General features: G+C 39.4%; 1 protein-coding gene and 1 long non-coding RNA gene across 20 annotated transcripts in view; one reads left to right on the top strand and one right to left on the bottom strand.

The window, feature by feature from the left end:
- The window catches only part of LOC309369996, a 128,510-nt gene that overhangs the window by 10,121 nt on the left and 93,741 nt on the right, over nucleotides 1–24,648 (top strand). The window lies entirely within an intron of this gene.
- The window catches only part of MECOM (MDS1 and EVI1 complex locus), a 457,986-nt gene continuing 456,187 nt past the window's right edge, over nucleotides 22,850–24,648 (bottom strand). For all 17 annotated transcript variants that reach the window (XM_081910753.1, XM_081910743.1, XM_081910756.1 and 14 more), the window contains one exon: nucleotides 22,850–24,594. In XM_081910753.1, the coding sequence (XP_081766879.1) occupies nucleotides 24,460–24,594 (135 nt within the window). In that variant the 3' untranslated portion in view covers nucleotides 22,850–24,459. The remainder of the gene's footprint in view (nucleotides 24,595–24,648) is intronic.

The raw sequence follows: 24,648 nt of genomic DNA, 5'->3' as shown, positions 1-24,648 counted from the left end.
TAGAGCAGCCTATGGAAAGGCTTTTGATCCACTCCACCAAAACAGCAACAGTGATGAAAGTAGAGAAAAGCAGGAACAGAAGAATCCCAAACCACATCTGTGAGTGTTGTGTAGTGATATTTAAGCCTGACAAAGATTAAAGAAAGCAAGATGGTCCTTCCAAGAAGACATCATGTGACTTGGAAAAATACTCATTTGAGTATTTCACAGAATACTCTGAGCAGAAAATATACAGTGCTGATAAAAAGGGCATCCTGCTTTAATGGGAAATGTCTTGCCTTAAATCAGATTCAAGCTAGAAACACAACCACTTGCTGATAAATTCCAATATTCACTTGAAATTCTGATGTTCCCATTATACAAGTATACTTCATTTATAACAAGGCAGTGAAGGAGTGACAGTTTGTAGGTGATGCTTTTGCTATATTGTGCAATCATTGCCCTAAAAAGGACTAAAACCCACAATGGAGAATCAACCTCTTCAAGGATAGAAAACCAAGAGATACTATAATGTGTGAATTTGGGATGGAGCTAAATAAATCAAAAACTGCTGGTTCAAAACTTGCTTTTGCCCTGAATCCAGTAAACAACTTTTTAGACCAGAGGAAGCCAATGTGATGCCCACCAGAAGTTCTTGGACTACAACTCCCATCAACCCTAGCCAGGATGTTCAATGGCCAAGGATTATGGGAGTTACACTCCAATAGCATCTGGAGGGCAGTTTCTTGGCTAAACATGTTTTAAATTTAGGCAAACGAACATCTCAAGTCTCTCTCATTCTGCAATGCAAGGATAAAAATACTATGCTATTGGGTTGTTGTAAGTATTACTGAGATGAGAATTGGTGAAATAAACAGTTATTCAGCCCTAAATGCCCTGTCGGGATGCACACCAGTGCTGCTGTTTGGTCTGTCTGCTGCCAGAAGCGGATTTAGGGGAGTACAACCGGTTTTCCCACCATGGGTGCCAAGCTGAAAGGGCACCGCAACAATGACAAACAGTGGAAGGTGAGAGGCAGTGGGGCACTGAATTTTGGTGTTGCACAGGGTGTCTCTAAAATTTGAAAGCCCAAAGTCCATCACTACTGCTGCTGCGTAGTCCCTTGTTTGTGAATTATGGCAACAGCAGTTTGAACTCATACACCATTTTCATTTTTTCACAAAGCCCTAGAGTGCCCAATTTAGCATTGCTCTGGAGCACTGTGAGAAAGTTAAAGTGGCAGTCAGCTTCCCAGACCCAGCCCCTGCTTCCTGGAAAACTCATAACTAAGGGATCAAGCAGGCAGGTAGGCTGGCAAGTATGCAGCCATCCCAGGGCACTTTTCTAGGGAGGGGTCTCTACTCTAGAAGCAGCCTTACACTAAATATTACTGTATGTTTTATGAAATACATGGGCTTTGTTTTGAAATTACTGAAGTGATTCACATAGAAAAAAATAGTCTGTATCTTTCATTGTGACATGTGAATTAAAATGACATGTAGCTAATTCTAATCCTGATTCTGACCTTTAAGCCATAACAACCTGGATCCTTAGATGCGGAAGATACTAAGCTTAGTGGTAGAACATTCTTTGCATGCAGAAGGCTCCAGGTTTAATCCCTAGCATCACCAGGTCAGGCTGGGAGAGACCCCTGCTTGAAAACCTGCAGAGCCACTGCCAGTCTGTAGACAATAATGAGCTAGATGGACCAATGGTCTTACTTGGTATATGACAGCTTCCCATGTTCCTAGATCTTGGCTGCCTACCTTTTAGTCAAGTGAGATCATAGAGAGTATCCAGCAAGGCCTCTTTAGTGGTGGCACACAACTTCAGTTTTCTTCCTGCAAGCCTCATGATTTTATTTATTTATGAAGACATCTCTAGTCTGCCTTTCACATCATTCACAGGGCAGTGAACACAGCTTTCAATTACGGCATCAGCATGAACATGACCACATATAAAATGCAGCTAAAACCCAAATCAGAATTAAAATCAGTAACCAGCCTACTAGAAATTAAACATCCGCAAAAGTGTGGGAGGGTGATAAGTATGGTTTTAATAAGTGCCAAAAAGCCATTAATATTGCTGCTTTTCTAAGCTTACCAGTAATTCTATACTTAAAAGGTATGGAATACTAAATGAATTTGCAGCAGATCCCCAGCAGATAATGCAACTTTTGCAACCATTTCCAGCCAAGAAGAAGACTTATGGGGCCTCCTGTGTAGAAGTGAGTCTTCCTTGCCACTCATCCCTTAACATCTCCCTCAACCTAATTTGGGGACATTAGGGGCAAATAGTAGAGAGAAGTGGCACTAAGAAACAGGGATTTTTGAATGTATCTGTCAAATGCTTGAAAAACCCCTCAAGGTTTTCCACTGCTCAGCAGGAACACTAGAAAAAGACCAATTGCTTTTTGGGGCATAGCCATATTTCTTTCTGTTCTTATGGGAAGGCTTTGCTCATATGCTGCCCTCATTGAGAGGTTTCTTTAAATTTTATTTCACCACTTCCATCACCTTTTTGTTTTGTTTTTTAAAAAAGTTTGAATGGGGGAAGGTTATTGAGTGGATGTGAGCATTGTACATCACAGTACACATCCCCAATCCTATTGTGCACATCCATCACTAATAATAATAATAATAATAATAATAATAATAATAATAATAATAATAATAATAATTTATTATTTATACCCCGCCCATCTGGCTGGGTTTCCCCAGCCTCTATGGGCAGGGAACACACACACACAAATTCTAGCTCTGCTGATGCTCAACACACTCAGCATTCAATGAGCATGAGATCTTCAAGTTAATACATATATATAAAATTTCAGAATGTTTGAAATACTGCTGTGTCCAGTTGGTGGCTGGCCTGTTCGTTCCATGTCTTTCTTCCAGGAATGAACATCCACCTCCAACACACATACACTTACCTCTTGAGGCGAAATATGTGTAGTTCTTCTGAGTGACCACAAGAGAGCAATAGGAAACAAAAACTGAGGTTGCACAGCTCAAATTCCCTTTGAGTATTGTGCTTAATCCTCCTGAGAAGAAAAAGTAAAACATGGGACAAGCTGGCAAGAAAGGACATCCTCCTTTAAACAGGGATGGTTTGCCTTAAATCACATTCAGGCAATGAAAACAACCCCTTACTGATAAAATCCTACAGTCAGTTGGGATTCTGGTTTTCCCATTACACAAGTATCTTTATTTCTCTGTTTATTTTTAGTAATTATTTTCCGATGGAAGAGATGGAGAAAGAGGGAGAGAGTGATTAATTATACAAATAATGGTTGGCTCTGTGTGTTAACAGGCATAAAATATTGCCCTACGGAGCAAAAATAAGGAACTTTGTTCAAGACCTTTGACTTAATGTCAAAGGCTGTTTAATGAGGGTTTGTGGAGGAAGGGGATGCTGCATTGCCGCAGTTTCATTCCCAAGGGGCAGTGCACGCCATGTGAACTGGGGCAGTCATGAAAATTCCAAGCCTCCTTGGGTTTTTTTTCTTCTTCACAAATATTCTCTACCCATTCCTTGGCAAACCACAGAAATGGCCATATGCTACTACTCTTCATCACTTCTGGATAAATTGTCATTAACTTTTGCTATGTTATTTTAAGCCTAAATTTACCGTAGTTAGAATGGACATGATTCTGTTAAAAGAAGAAACAGATTTTGTAAGAAGCTTAGGAGGTTAGAAATGGAAAATTAGGAGTTCAGCATGAAACAGGGAAACGTTCCATATATACCATCATGAGCTATTGCTGCTTCTCTTGCTTGCTGGCTGGCTTTCACGAATCATTTCCTATGAAGCCTCTTCAAGCAATTTTACAATACAATAAAAACACATAAAACAATTGCAAATGTAAAGACTATTAGATGTATAAAAACAATTTCAAATACAGTACAGATACAGACGGAGATAAAAAAAATCTCCATTTAGAAGCTTGCTGTGCTGAACAAGGGAAAGTTGTCAACAGGCACCAAAAAGACAATAGAGATGGAGCCTGTCTGACATGTATGTAATGGAAGGTGCTACCAAAGGGTAGGTGCCCAAAAAGCCCAATTCTGGCACCATAAGAACAGGCCTCCGGGTAAAATCATAGGTGCAAGATGTGCTGTCCTGCAGGCTACAGTGATTGGTTGAGTGTACAAGAGATAAGACTATCTTTTAGGTATCACCCCAAGCTGTATAGCACTTTGTACATCAGTACCAACACCTTAGTTTGGTATCCAATTGGCAGCCATGCATAACGTGATGGTGATAGCCTACCCCAGTGAACAGTTGACGCTCTATATTTTGTAGTTTCTGCAGCATCTAGATTTGCCTCAGGATCACCCCTACATTGAGAGCATTGCAGCAATCCAATCTGAAGGTTCCCAGCACATGGACAACAGTGCTTAGGAGTCTTTGGTGAAGAAACTTGTTGAAAGCCTTTTGAAAATCCAAGTATGCTATGTTAACTGGATCATCTCTGTTCTATGTGCTTGCTGACATTCTGCAAAAACTAGTACTGTATGTTTGTGAGACAGGACTTGCCCCTGTAGAAGCTATGCTGGCTATGTTTCAGCAGGGCTTGTTCTTCTGTATGCTTGGTTATTTTATCTTTAAAAATAAATTCCATTAGTTTTTCCAGGACGCACGTTAACCCAAGGGGCCTGTAATTTCCAGGATCCTTTATCTCTTTTTTAAAAAAAATGTGTTACATTGACTGTTTTCCAAATCCTCAGGTACAGAGGCTGGTCTATACAAGCTATTTTTGTGAGAAAATAAGCAATTTTACATTTGCCAGTTTTTATTTTGTCTGTTAGGCCTAGAACTTCATCTCTCTTCACCACTATCTGCCTCAGTTCCTCAGACTCTCTTCCTGCAAAAGTTAGTTCAGCATTCCAAAACCGAGGTGCCACCATTAGGAAGATCTTTTCCTCGTCACTCCCTCATCACTTCAAAGAAGGGTCTTTGAAGATGATCTCAGCAAATGAGCAGGTTCATATGGAAGCAGGTGGTCCTTTAGATACTTGAGTCTAAAGCCGTATATGGCCTAGTATTAATTTGATTTTATTTGCCATCATAAGCTGTTGTCAGATATTTACTGGAGTAAAGTTTTTTCTTAGTTTTTGGGCTTTGTTTTTGTGTTTTGTGTTTTCTCAGCCAGCCAATGGACCTGACTAAGTAAGTGTTTAGAGATATCTAGGGCAGGGGGAGTCATTCATATGTAAGTTCATTGGTTCAGCCAGGTCTTTCCCCTTGGAAAACACTGCCAAGCAGTGTTAAAAATACAGAAACCAACTCATAAAAGACAGGTCACATACTGAAAATACACATTCAAAGGCAGACGTTTGCTTATGTGGTCCGCGGCTTTCATACTTCTAGTGATCATGTAAAAACCAAAAACAGGCCAGATGTGAGGAGGGTGATGGAAAAGTACACATGGCAAGCAAGAATCCCGAAGAAAGATACCCAAGCACTTTCTATTTTCCTCAGGTTAAATCTCTCTCTATCTTTATATAGACCACTATAGTAGTCTACAAATGCTTTCCTTACTTCTTTGGGATTGGTTTTCTCTTCTCCATCTACTATTATTCTATTTATTGTACTCTGTTCCTTCCTCTTTTTTATCTGCCACGCGAGCAGTTTTCCAGATTTATTTGAAAATTCAAAACTTTTCAGCCTCAGTTTTTTAATATTCCACTCTACTTCTCTATTTATTAGCATCGCAAATTGAGACTGCAATGCCTTAATATTCTCTTTCACTCTCTGATTATTTGGTTTTTGAATTAATTTTTGTTCGTTTTCCATTATCTGTTTCAATATCTCTTTTTTCCATTTTTCTCTACCTTTATTTTTAATCGCATTTTGCTGGATGAAGAAGCCCCTCATCACAGCTTTGCTTGCGTCCCATACCACCTTTATTTTAGTACCTTGGTTCATATTTTCCTTAAAGTATTCTATTAACCTTTTCCGGGCTTTTCCTATCATTTCTTGATCATCCAACAGATAATCTTTTAGTCTCCACCTGAAAGTTCTTTCTTCCAGGTCTTTCAGCTCTAATTTTATTGGATTGTGGTCAGATAAAGTTTTAGCTTGAATTTCCACCTTTAAAATTCTTGGAGTTAACTCATTTGAGGTCCAGATCTGGTCGATTCGGGACAACGACTGATTGGGTTCAGAGTAATACGTGAACTGTTTCACCAACGGGTGTCTAAGTCTCCAGCTATCAATCAGATTGCAATTCTTAACTAACGAGAAGAAGGTTCTGGGTAACTTTCCATCTTTACCGCTTCCTTCTCTCAATCTATCCATTTCTAGGGAGACCACCCCGTTCATGTCCCCCAGTATTATCATTTTCTGGTCTACGTACTCTAATAGTTTTTCTTCTAATTTTTTAAAAAAGGCAGATTTATTATCATTTGGAGCATATATCCCGATAATGATTAAATTTTCCCCTTGCCACTTTATTTGAACCCCCATAATCCTTCCCTCCTCATCCTTAAAAATTTGTTGTGCCTCAATTTGCCTTTTAACATATATGACCACCCCTCTCTTTTTATCTTTATCAGAGGAGATAAACTCATTTCCCAGTCTTTTATTTATCAGAACTCTTTTATGTCTTTTTGCTATATGTGTCTCTTGAAGACAAATGATATCCGAGTTTTCTTTTTTTAATGTTTGTTCAATTTTATTTCGTTTTTTCTTGTCATTCATCCCATTAATATTCCAACTAGTAATTTTTAATACCATGGTGAATAAATTTAATCCTGTTTATCTCCTTTTTGTACTTAAACTACCTTCTTACACTTCCTGATCGTCTTCCCCTCCTCCTCTGTTTTCTATTTCTTCCTCAGATTCCGTACCGCCCGCTGCTTCTTCTCCCTTTTCTTCTTCTTTTCCTGTTCTCAATTCTTTATATTTCCTCAGAAATTTCCCCGTTTCCTCTGGGTTTGTCAACCTGTGCCTTTTGCTCCTATAGGTAAATGAGATCCCTTCCGGGAATTCCCATTTAAACTCTATGTTATTTTTCTTTAACGTTTGCACAAGAACTTTATAGGGATCTCTACGTTTCAAAATTCTTATTGGTATATCTTTGAAAATTATTATATAATTTCCATTAATGCACAATCTTTTTTCTCTGTTTTTTTGCAAAATCATATTTCTCAACTCCTTATCTTTAAAAGTAATCAGGCAGTCCCCCACAAATTTTTTTGCTCTAGTTGTTTTAACTTTTAACCTAAAGGCGGATTGTATCATTCTTGCTACCTCCTCTATTGGTAGTTCCATCCAATATGCCAATTCTGCTGTCAATTTCTCCTTGATATTTTCTCCTTGTGTTTCTGGTACTGCCCTAAACCTCAAATTATTCTCTCTCTGTCTCAATTCATGCATCGCTATTGAATCTTTCATCTCCTCTTGTGCATTATTCAATTCTAACACCTCTGTTCTCAATTTGTCTTCTTCCCGCCTTACCTCTCTTATTTCTAACTTCGTTTTCTTCAAACCTTCTTCTACAGCCTGTGTTCTCCTAAAAATTTCCTTTATTTGTCCTTTTAGTTCATTAACTGTTTCTTCAATTTTTTTATCCATTTTCCCTATCTTATTGTCCACTTGTTCTAGTTTCTCTTCTAAATTTTTTTCACTGTGTCTGATTTCTGCGAACATTCTTAATATATCTGCTTTGAAATCTGCTTCCTGTTTGGATCCCTTTCTTTCTATTGGGGTCCCTCCCTCAGCTCTTTTTGCTGTGTTCGACATTATTTCTATCCGGTACTGAATTAACAATTATCACTTATCTCTTATATATTATCAATATACACCTTACTCTCCCCTTAGTCCCCTTAGTCCAATATATTAAATATAAATGACTATTTTCGCCCAATGCACAGTCCGAACACCAAACCTTGCCCGCTTACCAATATTCTCAAACCCCAAATATTAACCGTCCAACCATCAGAGTTTTACCCCTCAATAATAATAATAATGTCACTTTAGTATATCCAAAAATGAATAATCAGAGGGGGGGGGGGAAGGAAAAAACTTTCCTACTTTCCGACCCTTATTTAGAGTCCTGCAAACAGTTGAGTCAATTAAAATTCTGGTTAAGAAGTAGAAAGAAAATTAAATAGCGCGGGAAGAGATCTTCCAATCTATACAGTCTTACATTGAGAACATAGCGATGCAGATATATCTCCAAAAACCAGTTGTTTAGTCTTTTTTTGTCCACTAGATGTCCTTCTGTCTCTTTCTCAAATAAACGCTTTCTTTCCTGAAGCCACTTCCTAAGAATGAGGGAGTAATTTTCCCAAGATTCAATAGGTTTCCGTTGAGACTCACGCCATCCCAAAGTTCTTAAATGTTTTTACCCATACTGTCCTCCGCAAATGATACAGTCTTTAAAGATCTTTAATATTTAAACCCCCTGTTCTATTCCTTGGCTTCCTTTAGCTTCTCTCTGCACATCGAATCCTGTTTCGTTTTTTTCCCCGTTGCTGGAACACTGCTGAAAGACGCTGCTGAAAATGGAGGGCGGGTCTTTCCTCCCCTCCTAATCTGCTCGCCAGCTCTTTAGGGGTTTACAGTTCAAATAGTCTTTTCTGTTCCCTGTTAAGAATACGTCGGGTTTGATACAAAGTATCCGCTTTCCGGCGTTTATTTAAAGAGTTGCAGCCTTTAGGGAAACGGATAAGTCCGCTAGTACATTTCCTTTACTCTCCCCGCTCTGGAGATTACCTTGCGCCTTATAGATTCCGAACGATGGCCGAACTCCGTATATTCTTTACACTCCTGGGATTTTCCTTTTGTCTCTTTCTTTTTATCCAGAATACTTAAATTTGGTCCCAGGTTTCGTTTAGTTTGAGAGCGTCGCGCTTCTCTCGGCGAGACCGGGGCTTCACTGCTTGGGGGGTAGGTAATGGCTTCCCTCAGACCTGCCGCTCCACCCGCCGTTCTCTTCGCTTCATTAATTTGAAGTTACCTGACGGACGAGCGAGCCGCAAATGGTCCCACCGGGTTCCTAGCCCTCTTGACACCTTTCAAGAGGTAATTCGGGGGGTTTCTGCGCCCTTCAACGCCCCCTTTCCCCCAAAGTAGCTCGGGATTTTCCCAGCGGCAAAATCCCCTCCCGCTACGAGAACGCGCTCCACCGGAAGAGACTAAAGTGAGCTGGTTTTTAGATTTTATTTTTTTTTTAAATTAAAGTGAGCTGGGGTTTCCCCCCCACCATCTGATCCATCAAGGCTCTTCTTATTGAACTTGGCTACATTGCTGGCATTACTCATATTTAGCAATAGTAAAAGGTACTGGTAACTTACAAACATTATAATGCAAGGCAGAAACCAGTGGAAAACATTATCAGATAACTATGTGCTGCAGATAAACAGGAGAGGTCAATGTCCTTTGTGCCTTGCTTGGGAGCACCAAGGGGTATATGTTGATGGTTTGTTTTTATTGTTTTTTTTTGCCTGACCCTCATAAACTGGCAGTACCAAAGAGGCGCTAGGTCCCTTACAGTTCAGCAGCTTGTAGCTCTGTTTGTAACAAAACTTTAAAAAATAAATTTTATTTACAATTATTGTCTGAATAAACTCTACTTTTAATATGCCAGACATGATTATTCTTTAGTAAACCAAATTATACATAATGCATTTTATGTTCCGAAAGTAGCAAAATAGTTTTAATATATTAAGAGTACTTATTATTATATTATTATATATTAAAAGTGCTGATTTATTTTTTTATTTGCATTTTTTCCAAACATTTCCATTTTTTTCTGGCAAACTCTGGGCAGAAAAGCCCCCCCCCCCCCATGGCTTCAAGATTTCCATATACATACAAGTATATATCCATTCTTGAGCCCTACTACCCTTTGGGGGAGGTTAGTTCTGTATGTTTGTAATAACTGAAAAATTCAACAAAATGGAAGCTGAGTTTTTCAGAATGCCAAAGTCTGCACCTGAAAGCCAGGTTCTTTGCTTGCGTAGTGTGATCATGGACTTGCTAAATATGCAGAGCTCTGGCTGTACAATCCAGCCAGGTGAACCTGCCCTAAGATTTGGCTGGAGCTAAAGTGATCTTCTTCAAACAATATAGAAAACCTGTTTTCATGAAATGTTTTCTCACATATAAAGCCCAAAGAGTCAGCTTAGAAGTGATCTCATCTCCAAAAAATGCTGTCACTGGTTATCAGAAAAAGACTACAATGAATATTCAAATAGTTGGCTTTATTTGCCTAGACACAGCCTAGAATGGTGGGGAGGCCTTGAATTAGAAGTCTTGTCCCCTATTCCCATTGACTTTCAGTGAGATGTGAGCATCAAAAACCCCATTGCATATACACATTGTGTATGGAAGCCTTAGGAACTGGTTCTCAAGGCCTCTCAATTCCAAGACTTTCCAATGCAATAAAAGTCATTTTAGAAACAATAAACAAATTAAACACCGTTATGGCCCCCCGGGTTCTTTTGTTTTAGGCGCCCCACTGCTGAGACACTCTGGCTCCAGGAATGTGAGCAGTTTCCTATTATTTGACTTGAAGTTGAAACAAAAGTCCCCAACATTTGCTTGGCCGAAATCAAGAGGTGATTTTAAGTACCAAAAGTGAATTGTACACAGCTTTAATACCACAAGGTCTGATGTTCCTAATAACAAAGTATATTCTGGGTGGGTGGGGTGCTGCTTTCTCAAAGAAGAAAGAAAGTAGTTTTTGATGAAGCAGCTCTATGTCATATATGATCATGTGGCAGTTATTGGCTTTTGCAGACATAGAGTTCAGATATTCTCACAGAGCCTTTGGATGAGATGAAATAATTCTGAACGACTGAGTCTATTCTGATTCAATTGAAACAATAATCCATCCGCTATATTGTTCACCTTTGCAACTTTTTCCTGCAGAACGGGAAGGGAATTCCAGGAATACACATCTGTGGGATTTCCTGCGTTGATACTCTGTTGAGAGGCTGGATGGTATTATGGGGGAGGGAAGGGAATTCTCCTGCCTTTCAGCCTCCTGATGAGCATTCTCACAAGGTAGGAATCTATCCCATCCCAATCCAGAATCTGAATATTTAATTAAAGAAGGCTAATTTTGAGCCAGACTCCTGTTATCAGCCACTCTGAAAGGTCTCCCATTAGCTATAGGAAATAAAACTTTGTTCAGGCCAGAGACATGACTGTCACTGTTAGTCACACTTTCTGAGTTCTAGGTTCCACTTTGGTTGAGCTGGATATAAGGACCTTTCCAGGAAAGTGAAATCATCTCAGTAGTGTAATCTTGAACATCCATTTTGACAATAGATAGCATAAACGCCCCAGCTACTGGTGCACAGTGATCTACTCCCTCTGTATACGGAGGGTCCTTGTAGTCACTGGTGATCCTCCATGAATTCATGTATAATTCCAAATGCCTTTTTTCTGAAGCTCTCAAAGAACAGGGTGGATGGGATGAATAGGTTCCTTCCTGGTCCAGGGAAGGACTTCCTGCACTGGTGCTGAACAGAGCCTATAGCTTTAAAGTAAGTGAATATGAGGAGGGAGTAGAATTGGAAAGGCCTGAGCTACACAGGACCAGGGAGCATGTTCAAAGTTACAAAGCGGGATAGACATAAATTCCTTTGAATCCACTTGCATTGGTCTCGGTGGATTTCATTCCAGTTTGGCTCTAAAATTTTATTCAAATTACTGTTTGAGCAGGACCAGCAATTGTGCCTGTACCTTTTTATTATACAAGCCAAAGGGCAGGAAAAAACTATATTTTTTAATGTGCAAAGTATATGTAAATGTATTCAGCTGGCAGAGCTCAAATGTTACGATCTACACCAGATGCCAAAAATAAGGTGCTTTGAAGGTCTTTGAAAGAGTCAAGTGATTGGGGAGGAGGTGGGCTTAATTCCTAAGTGAAATATTTTATACTTTGGAGTTTCTGCATAATGGGGTCTCTATTTCTTTAAACAAGCTTCAGTTCATTACAGAGCTCTAACGAGGGCAATGTCCCAATGCCCTAGAGAGAGAACAAAGTTGATCGCCTGACAGTTGAGTCAAAATTCCCCCCAAAAATTATTAGTCCATTCCACGTGTTTGATCATCTTTAAGTGTTTTCAGAAGTTGGAATTTTCCTCTTCTGATGTTCTTCTGAACTCAGTACATTGTGTTTATATCGACTGTAAACAGATCTTTGGCAAATCTATAAAATTAATGCTTCAGCACAGCCAAACAAAAATAATCACTGCAACTGGGATTGTAGGCGAAACAGAGATAGGATTGCAAGCTCCAGGCATAAGCCATATTTGGGAGATGGCAGCTGACAGTCAGGCTTGCTAAAGACACTTTCTGGATCTGCTTTAAAAAGTGCATATTAACGGCTGTAAAAATAAACACCAAGATTAAGAGCCTGTAGCAAAAAGGAGTATTTCATTTCATTTTGCCACTCATGACACATTTATTTTACTCACCATAGTTGATTCTGTAACACAATTCAACGTTTCGTTTTGGAGCTAATGATTTTTTCAGCATCTTTTGCTTACACTATTATATAATACAGTTTTAAGGCTGTGTTTGCTTTTAAAACAATGGTGACTTAGAAAAAAGTATTTCAATGTGTTGTTTAATCTTCAGGGCTGCTTTTGTGTATTCTGAAAGCGGAGTTAAGATATTGGATATTTAGGGACAATTAAAGTGTGCCTTGCTTGCAGTAGCCTTACTTTCTTCAGATGTTGTTTAAAGTCCTAACCTAAGGATTTGCAGAAATGGAGTCTAAAAATAGGGATCCCATATATACAGGAGATGATGGCTATGGTTACTGACAATGTTTTCTATTAGATTTTTTTTTATTTAAAAAATCCCACAAAATGCATATTTGCCTACTTGGATTATACAAAGCAGATTAACAATAAATAATACGTGTTTAACAGTCACTTAACTGCAGGGTTTCCCAAATAAATCACAGTAGGGAAAACTGAGCTGCTTTGCCACTCTGCCAATGCCACTAACTGGCTTCAGCGTTTGTTGCAAGAGGCATGGAGAGAAGGCATCAGGATAAAACAAGGCATCAGTCATCAGGATATCCTAGAGAGATAGAGCAATGCGTGATAGATTTGAGGGGGCAACCTCTATTGCTGAATTCGGTGGCGTCATCTGATTATTGAAGTCTTGTTGACACATGCAGTAGAATAAAGTGGGAGTTATGTGTTGGTAGAATGGTTGAGCCTACAGTCGGATAATTGCATTTTTTAAAACAGTTCCTTTAAATGAACTGGGGCAGAAACTTTTTCATTGATAACCTTTTCCAAAACCACAACAACATCCTACAGTTTTGTTTTTTAAAGAAGAAAACATAAACATTCTGTCCCCCACTCATTTACAGTTTAATGTCATACAGTTAATTCCAGCACTTCAGGTTTCTACCACCTAATACTGCTGGAATATAGCCCACCTCTCAGTAATGATGTAAGGAAGATTCTAGGGTTGTGGAAATCTGGATCAGTGGTCTGCCTTTGAGCTCACACATCTCTCTGAAGATCAGGTTCTTGAGAGAGCTTGCAGCAGAGGGAGGAATGTTAAGAGATGCTTCCAGACCCTTGAACATCTTGGTCACCCTCCTCTGCACACATTCAAACTTGTCAATATCCTTAAATTGTGGTGCCCAGAACTGGACACAGAACTTGTAACTAACAACTGGTACTTAAGTTTCTTTCTTTCCTCCTTGGTTCTAATCCATTTTCCTTTCGTGTCATATCTTGCTTCAATTGAAAGCATAACGAGCAGGGGCTGTCTTACTTTTATTGATCTGGACTGGGAGAGGAGCAGAGTAAAAATATTCTACTACTATTTTTGCCACTATTTTTACCATTACTCTTATTGTTATTGAATTATTATTATTATTATTATTATTATTATTATTATTATTATTATTATTATTATTTAAGTTTTCAGCTGCTTACCAATTTAGTGAGCAAGGAATAAATGCTGTACAATGGATATTTGGATTACCATTAGTTATAAGATGAGGAAAAGATGGATAAGTCAAATGATCCAATTGCTACAAGACAGTACGGGTTTGGGAAGATACAACAATTATCTCATTTGTTATGCAAAAGCATCTCTCAGAATCCTTGTTTTTAACTGTGCATTTTAACTCTTTATTAAATTCATGTGCTTTAGTTCCTATATGAACTACAGGATTTTAAAGAAAATCAAAGTGCATAAAAATATATTTGTCTCAACATTTGCCTGAAGCAAAAAAAACCCAACACATTTGCCTGAAACTCCGAATAGTGCAGTGTCATGTTTTTTTGGGGAGAAGCAAAAAGCTAAAGAGCTGTGAGCATTTCTCAGGGCAGGCAAATAGATACTTGATTCCCATAATGATTTTAAATGATACTTTTGTGTCAACTTTTTCCCAACCCAATACCTCATTTCCCTTTATATGTACCAGCAGCTGAGATGCATAGATTTTAAGGGTATACCGATTGTTGACCAACAATATGCAGTTTATTTAAAAAATCAAAACAGAGAAACAATTTGTTTGTGCTGAGATATATTTAGAGAGCATTCTTATTGTTCAGGGTCTTATGGAACATTTTGGAACAATAATCAGAAGCGTGCCATTGGGGTATTGTTAGCTGAGCACTTTTCTATTGAATTTTCAAGATGTTGTAAAATGAGATTATGTGAGTAGCACCTCTGGACACTTTTTCCCATCATTGTGTTGGTATCAATCGCTGACTTCCACTGTTTCTCCTGGTATTAAATAGAAATGTTGTTTCCCACTGCTCTGATTGGATTATTTATAATGCATGACATAACTGATAACCCTTAGGAGACTAGGCATTGTAGGCCTCTCTGAGAAATCTGGACAACAGGGCTCTTTGGCCCGAGAGGCACAGTTTGAGAGGATTTATTGAAATAAATCTTTCTGCTCAAAAGTCATGATGAAGCAGGCTGAAATGTCCTTATTTATGAAGCTCCGTTTGTGTGGTAGGCAGGAAAATGAGGGGCAGCACTTTTTCATATCCTTTTTTTTTCTTTTTTGGTGGGGAAATTGATAGATGATTCTTTCTCAGCCAACAAGACTTGTTTGGCTTTCTTCCTAATCTCCTCCCTTTTGGCAAAGCTGGATTAAAGTTAGATCTCACGTTCTGTGAAGACCTTAGATATTTTCCTCTGATAGACGGTAGGTGAAAAATGTTATTGCCTGAAAGTAATAGTGATGTGAGGAGGCCAGATTCTGATCTGACATGTGCAGAACACAAACAATAGGTACATTTCAGCTTAATTCAGTGTTATCTTAAATGCCAGAGTCTAGGGTATGTGAAGGCCAATGGCGGGTGTTTCTTTGTGCTGACTCTAGGAGGCGTGAGACAGGATGAACTTTCCTGTTCTTGACCGAACTGGTACAGCATACTGTATATTTAAAAAAAGAAGCCCTGTTGGCATTTTGCCATTTGATACACATTCACTTACCCCTCTGCCATCCCCTAGCTTGGCCTGATCTTGCGTAGAGTCCAATATATTTCTGTCTCTTTCTTTTTAATCCTAGGGCATCAATGTGTCTGGCAGAATGAATGTAACCTCTTTACAAAAAATTATGCATGCACCATATTGGGAAAGGCAGAGTGCATGCAAGATTTTCAAAAAACCTAAACCTAAGAGGCTTTGGGAAGTATTTCAAACCCATTCTATCTATGCCTGCTTCTTTGGGTTGGGTTAAATCCAGTGATCAAGAAGCTAAATTGAGGGGTTCCTGGTTTGAATCTCACCCTAGCCACATATTCTAGCCTTGGGCTCTTCTCTCAGCCTCTACTGTAGCTGCAGAATCCATCCCTTTCCCCATTGTAGGGTGTCCTATAATGACAGAGGCAAATGGAAAGGTCATATTGGATAGGAAAGAGCCTTCAGTGCTAATAGAACTCTCTTGCCCTAGCTCCAAGATTTGAGGAGTTATATTTGTTGTATGTGTTCAAGTTAGAGTTCGTGTGTGCCCACGGGTGTGTGTGTGTGTGTGTGTGTGTGTGTGTGTGTGTGTGTGTGTGTAGGAGACTGTGTATAAATGCATGCATGGGTAAGGGTTGTGAATATGTTTGAGGGAGGTGGAAGATGTAGCTCAGCATTTGCCTAATTCTTCCTTTCACTGGCTATTCTGCTGATAGAGTTAACTTTAGGTCACTTTTAACATTGGGATGGTGCTTATTAAGGAAAACCTGTTCTTTTATCTCCCATCAACTATTGGGCTACACATGTCTTTAAAGAGAGAGGGTTCTCTCTTCACTGGGCAAAACAGAATGGGGCAGCCCATTATACTATTGTTGTCTCATATTCAGTTGGATATCTGCAATGACTCCTACATCACAGGTACATAAAAACTGCCTTCAGAGATCAGATCAAGGTCCATCTCTGGTGTAGCATTCTCTTTCCAGCAGCCAACAAGTTGCCTCTTAGTGTGAAGGTTGCTTGAGGAATTTGTTTTTTGAAAAAGACAATATAGGATTGGAACCTAGTTATGCTCCAGATTTCACACTTCTCCAAATGTTGCCTTGCAACATTTTTGGCTGCAAATTCTTGGCTCCAAAAATGGAGCAAAATAACATTTAAAAATGCTTATTTTAAAATTAATACATTTGGAAATGTGTGTTTTCAGGGGAAAATATGTTCAAAATGTATTTAAATTACATTTTGTGTGGATGATGATGATTATAATGCAGAAATGGAATAGAATAGACCTATGAATGAACAATTGTGAAAGTGACATGGATTGGGAATAGACTGAATTTTCCTGTTGTTTTCCAAACACTAACTAAGCTAGTGGTCATCACTGCATCCTGAACCTACGAACAACTTTATTAGAGAATCCTGCAAGAACAAGAAACATTTCTCTTTCCACCCCAATCATAATTGTATACAGCTCTCTTATGTCATTCCCACCACCACCACCCTGCCCACTTAGAAATCTTTAAACTTCAAAATGCTCCTTAAGATTTGGCTGCTTGGGAATGGCACTGCCTACAAAGGATAACTACTTGCTACAGTCTAACACAGGGGTCAGCAAACTTTTTCAGCAGGGGGCCAGTCCACTGTCCCTCAGACCTTGGGGGGAGCTGGACTATATTTGGGGGGGGGGTGAACGAATTCCTTTGCGCCACAAATAACCCAGAGATGCATTTTAAATAAAAGGACACATTCTACTCATGTGAAAACATGCTGATTCCTGGTCTGTCTGTGGGCCGGATTTAGAAGGCAATTGGGCCGGATCTGGCCCCCGGGCCTTAGTTTGCCTACCCATGGTTTGCTCCCTGCCCCCTCCAGTTATTTGGAGGAGTATCTTCTGATCAGACTTCTTGTAATGAGTCTCTGTAATGGAAGAAACCAGTCCCCTGTCGTTCTCCCCTCCCAGCTCTGGCAAAGCAAAACATGCGCCAAGAGATTTCAGAAGCTGGAAGGTTGCCCATGTCCTTCCCTAGAACAAAGACAGGCACTTCATCTCTCACATGCAAAGCTTTACAAGGGGCACAGTTTTGCAAATGGCTGCATTATGCTGCTACATACCGCCCAACAATTAGCGTACCTCTCTGTGAGTTCAAATTGGGCCTGACATGTGCCTGTTTGAAGAGGTTCCCCAGGAATTAAAGAGCTACTTCCATCAGTTGACTTGGCTGGCCATAAGAAACTTGACACGCTGTTGAGAATTTTCTGCACTTAACCATGAAATATATCTGCCACAGGTATCAAGTGGGCTTTTGTGTGGGGTTTTTTGGTGCTGTAATCAGATTACAAATTGAACATTTCCATATGTGCATGCTGGCAGGTCTATCGCCAGCTATCTAATCTTTAGCTGCCCTCAAGTGCTAGTTTTGGGGAGGGGGAATGACATGGAGTAACAGAGATATTAATACAGTTTCTGCTTGTGTGAACATATGTTAATGAACTGAGAGCTGGGACTCAAAAGAAACAGCTGTTAAGAATTTTTCAGCATTCTTAGAAAATCAGTGTCATAATTACTGATAATTTTGCAGAATGACCATTCGCAGCTGTTCCCTGTGTTTCAGGAGCATGGGGATGGCGATGCATTTCACTGCTGATCATTCATTTCACTGAATTCATTTGCATTAAAAGCAGCCTGGAAAGTCTAAGGAATTTTTGCCATGTCAGTCACACAGAATTTGATGTGAAATAAACAAAAGGCTGTTTCTACTCATGAAACAGAATGTTTTATCATGCAAAACATCCACTACAATTTAAAAACCTTGATACCTTAACCTGGCAATCTGCTTTCTCCAGTGCGGTCCACTGCAATCACCTTCAGTCTTTTCAGACCCTGGAACCACGGTTTTATCACAACCATATTTTATGGTTTTCTTTTAAAATTGTATATGCTGTTCTTCAATATAAATATTTCCAGGACAGGGGAAAGGAAACAACAATAGCCAAAACAAATACATAAGCATAAAGCTATACAGCAATATGACACCGGGGAGGATGCAACGTAAAACAGACTCAGCAATATTAAAAGGCCCACGGAAATACAACACTCTTTACCTGGCATCAGAAAGACAACACAGGTGCCAGAATCCTCCCTGGAGACAACATTCCACAAATCTCAAATGGCAGAGGCACCTAGCAGAAGACTTCAGTGCTCAGGCAGGTCCGTGTTCCAGTACCCAGATTCTAAACCATTTACATCTTACAAAATGAGTGTCAACACTTTGAACCGTGCCCAGGTTTCAGGACTGATTATATATTTTCCTATCTCCTAGTCACAATTAGTAGCCTAATCTGCAGTTTTCCACAGTTTTCCAAGGCAGACTTATTACAATCTAATTTATAGATTATCAGAACATGGATAGCTGTGGCCAGGTTAGCCCTGTCCAGGAGGGATCACAGCTGATCTACCAGTCCTCAGTTATTTAAAAATATTATGTACCACAAATGCCACATGGGTTTCTGGTGACAAAGCTGGCTTAGCGTAGTCCCATATCGAGAATCTAATCCTTCAGGTCAAGTGCAGTCCTTTACAAAACTGGTTGAACACCACCTCCCTGGGGAGACCTACCAATGTTCCTTCATTTTAGCTGGATTGATCTTCAGTTTATTGACCTTGATCTAATCTGTTGCTGCTCCCAAACACCAATTCAGCACTCCCACCACCTCATCCGAATTCCATATAAAAGAGAAATTTAGTTGGGTGTTACCTTACTCCAGATACAGTAGGCTAGGGACACCGTTTATGGATGCAGAGGTTTCTATGCATTCATCCGTATTTGGAAGATGAATTGTGTGCATTTTTTTTAAAGTTACAGTCTTAGCTGTTAGTTGTTTGGAAGTTGGAGAAGATTCAGTTCAATGTCCCCACCAAGCAGCTGCTCAGCTGAATTTTGGCTTTTAAAAACAGATGCTATGTGCAGGGAGCTCATGCTCCATTTGATTGGGGTGTCTGAATTGTATAATTATTGTGTACTACAGCTGTTCTTTCAATATTGCACTTTTGGAGAGGGGATCATAATCTGGAACTCTATCTAATTAATATTAATAGAAAAGAAAGCAATGGCACACACATGGAGTTAAATGTTAGTCCAGTAGTACAAGCCAGTTTCCAAATTTAAGGTGTCGGGAAGAAGCAGGTTGTTTTTATCTCTGGGAGGGAGTATAAACAAGTATCCCATCAGTTGCAGGGAGGAGGTCAGGCTGGCAAAGCTCAGAATGAGCTGAGGCTTGCAAGAGAGGCTAAAAATAATGATGTTTCTTCAGCTATGTTCAAAGCAAAAGGAAGAACAAGCAGGTAGTGGGTCTGCTGTGTGGAGAAGACAAAGAAATGCTATTGGGTGACAGAGAGAAGGCAGAACTGCTCAACATCTCCTTGGCTCTGTCTTCACTCGAAAGGAAATTGATTGATTGATTGATTGATTGATTTCTTGATTAAATGAATGAATGAATGAATTTATATACCACCCTATACCCAGGGTTGTTCACAGAACAATGCAGTGCCCAACCTGGTGATAACAAAATAAACAATGTAAGGAGGGAGCCAAGGGTCTTGAAACTGAGCCTTATGAGGGATGGTTGAAGGAATTGGGTATGTTTAGCCTGGTAAAAAGGAGACTGAGCCATCTTCAAATATCTAAAGCGCTGTTCACATGGAGGCTGGAGCAAGCTTGTTTTCTCCTGCTCTGGAGGATAGGACCAGAACCAATGGTTTCTGAGAGTGCCATTTATTTGTGAAGAAAATACTTTGTTGTCTAGGAACTGTCTGTGTGCGACAAAACTCAGATTTCCAGGTGCTCAACCCTTTAAAAAATGTTTCAAAACATCCTTTAAAACATCAAATACAGTGGACGCTCGGGTTGCGAACGTGATCCGTGCGGGATGCACATTTGCAACCCGCAGTGGCGTGTCTGCGCACACGCGGGTTGTGATCTGGCGCTTCTGTGCATGAGCAAAGTGCAATTTAGCGCTTCTATGCATGTGTGACCTCCAAAACCCGGAAGTAACCCATTCTGGTACTTCTGGGTTTCGGAATGTCTGTAACCTGACAAAATGCAACCTGAAGCGTCTGTAACCCAAGGTATGACTGTACATTAAAGCCACTGATTACATGTCCTGTCAGTTTCAAGAGTCTGGCATGGTCTCAGGTTGATGTATTGAATGGTAATATGGAAGTCTTTATTTTGGATTTTTATTTTGCTCCACTAACTTGCTGCCACATGAAAGTCCCTTAATAACATTTACAGTACATTAGAAGTATCTTGAAGGCACACTATGTCTTTGTAACTGACAGGTAGAAGAGAGTAGAGGTTAAGGATTCCTTTGTTTGCTGAGCATGTATCCCCTCCTTCCTAGCTGCATGATACCATTAAGGGTTCATATTTATTTATTTTTAGTGTGATGGAAAGCTTTATTCCAAATGCAAAACTGCAACTAAATCAGAGACACTTGCAAGGTTTTTTCTGTGATCAGTTAGCCTGTGATAGCAAACCCTAAGGTCACTTTGGTCTTGGATATATGTGATCATTAATCAAAGGGTGAAGAGAATGTGAGAGCACAGAAAAGAATAGGAAATAATTAGAAGTGTTTGACTCATCACTGTTTCATTCACTGCTGCAGTTGTGCAAATAAATGGACATTATGTAGGAAAGGCAGACATAGGTCAAGTGCAAAATAAATTAATAACTCAAAAAAGTGACTTGTCAAGTACTGTCTGGCTAAAATACTCTGGGATTCCCTGCTCATGAAAATATATTGTATGAGGCAGGATAACAACATTGGATCACTAAATTCCAAAGCTACCTCTGATATAATTGGTGTAAAGAACAAGTCCAGTTCATGCACTTATAGTTTGACACTCAGTAATAATAATTATGATGATGATAACCCACAAACAATTGTAGAGCCAGGAACACCACGTGCCCTTTTCCCACTGCAGTCACTCACACCTGGTTACTTCTCAAGGTTGGGGTATCTTCCAGAGTAGAGTCTGCTATAAAGTGAGGCAATACAGCCAGAATTGGAAATAAGATACACAATGAACACATCAGACTGCTTTCCACTTATGGAAGGGCTCTGTGGATGCTGACGTAGAGCTCTTATTAATTTTTTTGGCAGTAGGTCCAGCACAAATGAAATTCTTTGCAATACATAATTCACTTATTGAATTCATTACTACAATATGTGGTGTTGGCCACTCACTAAGTTAGTTTTGTAAAATGATAAACTCACAGAGGATAGGTCAGTCAATGGCTGTTCACTTTTTAAATATTCATACGCAAAGCCTTATACTTCTGATGACAACATAATTGGGCATCCAAAAGGAGATGGTTATCTCCCTCAAATCTTGTTGGAAGCAAAATGCTGAGTAGATGGTTCCTTGGTGTGCTTGAGGAAGAAAATACAATTGTTTGTGTGTTGCAGGGGGGTTGCTATTAACTTTCAAAAAAAGAGAACATTAACAATACCCTCATATGTTCTGTTTGTAGTGGTGGCTGGTCCATTGGGGCTGGTAGTAAGTAAGGCAGGAGGCCAAGAGTAGGTGAAGCCAGAACCAGTGACAGGCAGAGCCAAATAGTTTTGCCACTCTCAGTCTCAGCATTGAGTTCTACAAAGGCAATACTGAGACTAAGAAGCAGAATGCCTTCATCCCTGTATGGGTTGTAAATAATATAAGCAGGTGGGACCTAGCTGAGTGCAGGCTCGGTGCAGCAGTGTCCCATTTACCCTAAGGGATCTGCCTTCACTGTTTGTTTGGTAACCTGCTTTCACTTATACAGTCCTAGATTAGTCTAGTCTAGATGGGGACTTTTTGCCAGGTAACCAAAACCTGAAATTAAAAAAATCTAGATATATAAACAATTTACAGAATAAACCAGTTTCCCCCAGCAGTCGTCCCAGGTACCATAAGATTTTGTAGATCTCCCTCTCTGTGGGTAAAAGAGGGCTGGCCTTACAATCCCCTCTCCTAAGCAGTATAGGAGGCATTCCAGGGTTAGACAATTCCCCAACAGGCTGTAGAATGGTGCCCCCCCCCTCTCAACTAACACCACTGACAAGGGGATGTGTTGCCACCTCCCAAGCTTCTGCCAATCTTGCATGCCAGTGTGGGCCTGGGAAGGCTGTACATGTTTGACTGCCCTTGATTCTCTCTTCCCCAAGCTACTGTGATTGCTGTAACCATCTTATGTCTAGCATTTGTGATTATTGAGAAAACAGAGTAATCATAGTGATTGCTCTAGACTTGAGTGTTTTGAGGGCCAACAGGGATGTGGGTTTGCTTTTATCCTTTTGCAAAAGCAGAGTTTGTGTGCAGTTAGCATTATTGCTAGTAGGGGAAATTTCATACAAATGCTGTTGAAATCCATTCTATAGCCAACAGAACAAAAGGCCAGTGAAAATGATGTCTTCATTTTGTAATCCTTTATTTTTTTTTAAATTTGATCCTCCCATAGTAATGTACTGAAATGCATAACAGTTACATTGTACAAAGCATTTAAAGAAAGTACCTCAACTTGCTGGTTATTTCAAAATGAGATAATAAACAAAAAGGAAAATAAAATCTGGTCCCTCACCAAAAGGGCGAAATTCTTGGCCCCCTCCCGCCCCTGCCCCCAAAATAACTGAATACAATTCATTATTTATTTATTGGGGGTTTTCTTTTTTAAACATAAGTTTGGAACACTTCATTTTACAAATAGGATTAACATGAACGTAACATCACACAAGCTCGCAGACAACCGGCATAAAATATTGGGTACAGTTTTCTTTTTCTTTTTTTAATCAGAAGAATCATGCTTTCATGAAGAAAAAATTAGAATGCTTTATACATTTGAATCATTTTTGCTGTATTACAAAAAAATCTCTAAATCACCTCTATTCATTATTTAGTTTCAGTAAAAGGAAAAAAAAACGATAGTAAAAGAGGAATGTAAGAAATCTTTTTTAAACACTGTTTGCACGAACATATATGCAGATCAGTTCGCCTCCTCTTTTTAAGTCCATGGGTGCCCAGAAAAATGATGTGGGGTGGGGTTGGAGAGAACTGGAACAGTGCTATTAATTTCATATGAACAGTGCTACATTTAGCAAGAGTGCTTTTTTCTTAATCCACAAACAATTGTTTGTCAACAAATAAATTACATGTACACGCAACACCAATAAAGAAAGAAATCAAGAGCAACAAATGAACACCAACAAAATAAAACAAACAAAACAGTGACATGATTGTCTAAAATTAAAATGTCATTACATTGATCAGGGAAACATTGAACTATAGTGGTATGTTTGATGACTGTGGTCTTTTGCATGTAGTATGCTGAAAGACTCACCTCCTTTAATTGCTGAACTCTCAAGTTTTTTTCTTCTTTTTTTTACAATATACACAGACGTCTTACATTATTGTCTCATGTGGTTCTTTATTTTTACAATGCAGTTCAGAAGGCAAAAGTTAAGGAGGGGGCAAAATTTTCCTTGTCATTAGGTTCTAGATTAATGGTTGATGTACATTCGAGGGAACTGCTTTGTCTTCCTTAAATGGTTTCAAACGCATAAAGCATAGATGAAGAGGATTTGTATAGAAAAGCAACTGTTCCTAATCCTGCCTACAATTACCATTCTACACGGGGAGGGGGGGGACTCAAAAAGGAAAAAACAATTCTGTTTTAGTTTAAAGGAGTGCTAACGTGTGTGTAACAATACACGTCTTAACCCATAAGTCCCTCCCCAAGCAGGTGGAGTGGAAGACACATATTCCCCAACAAGGTCTATTTGATCCATGTATTTTGAAAGTCGCATTGATCCTCAAAATGTCAGCAGCTGCCTTCGCTGTGCAAAACAAAAGATTGAGAATAAATAGTTTTCTTTCTTTCAAATCATTCAGTTTAAGGTCACCTGACTTTAAATGTGACCCATCAGATTTCTAAGGCATTCTGCTCTGCAGTCTTTTAAATAGTCTTCTAGCAAAGAGCCATGTTGCTAGTTTGGACTTGGTCCCAATCCTGTTACATTTGACGGTGTCATACATGACTAATGGACTGGATGGCACTGGATTCTGCAGCAACTCTTGCCATACTGTGCCACACATTGGATGAATTGTGGGGTGCAGAGTGGAGAGAGTCCTTGTCGGAGAGTGAAAGCATCATAGCAATGGCCTATAGTTAAAGAAGAATAAGGAAGAAGTCAAAATAAGATATTCAGTAGTATCA

This window comes from Podarcis melisellensis, assembly GCF_964234715.1.
Source record: "Podarcis melisellensis genome assembly, chromosome: 5".
NCBI classification, from domain to species: domain Eukaryota; kingdom Metazoa; phylum Chordata; class Lepidosauria; order Squamata; family Lacertidae; genus Podarcis; species Podarcis melisellensis.
Note: the sequence above shows the minus strand (reverse complement) of the source record. Positions and strands in the feature narration are given on the sequence as shown.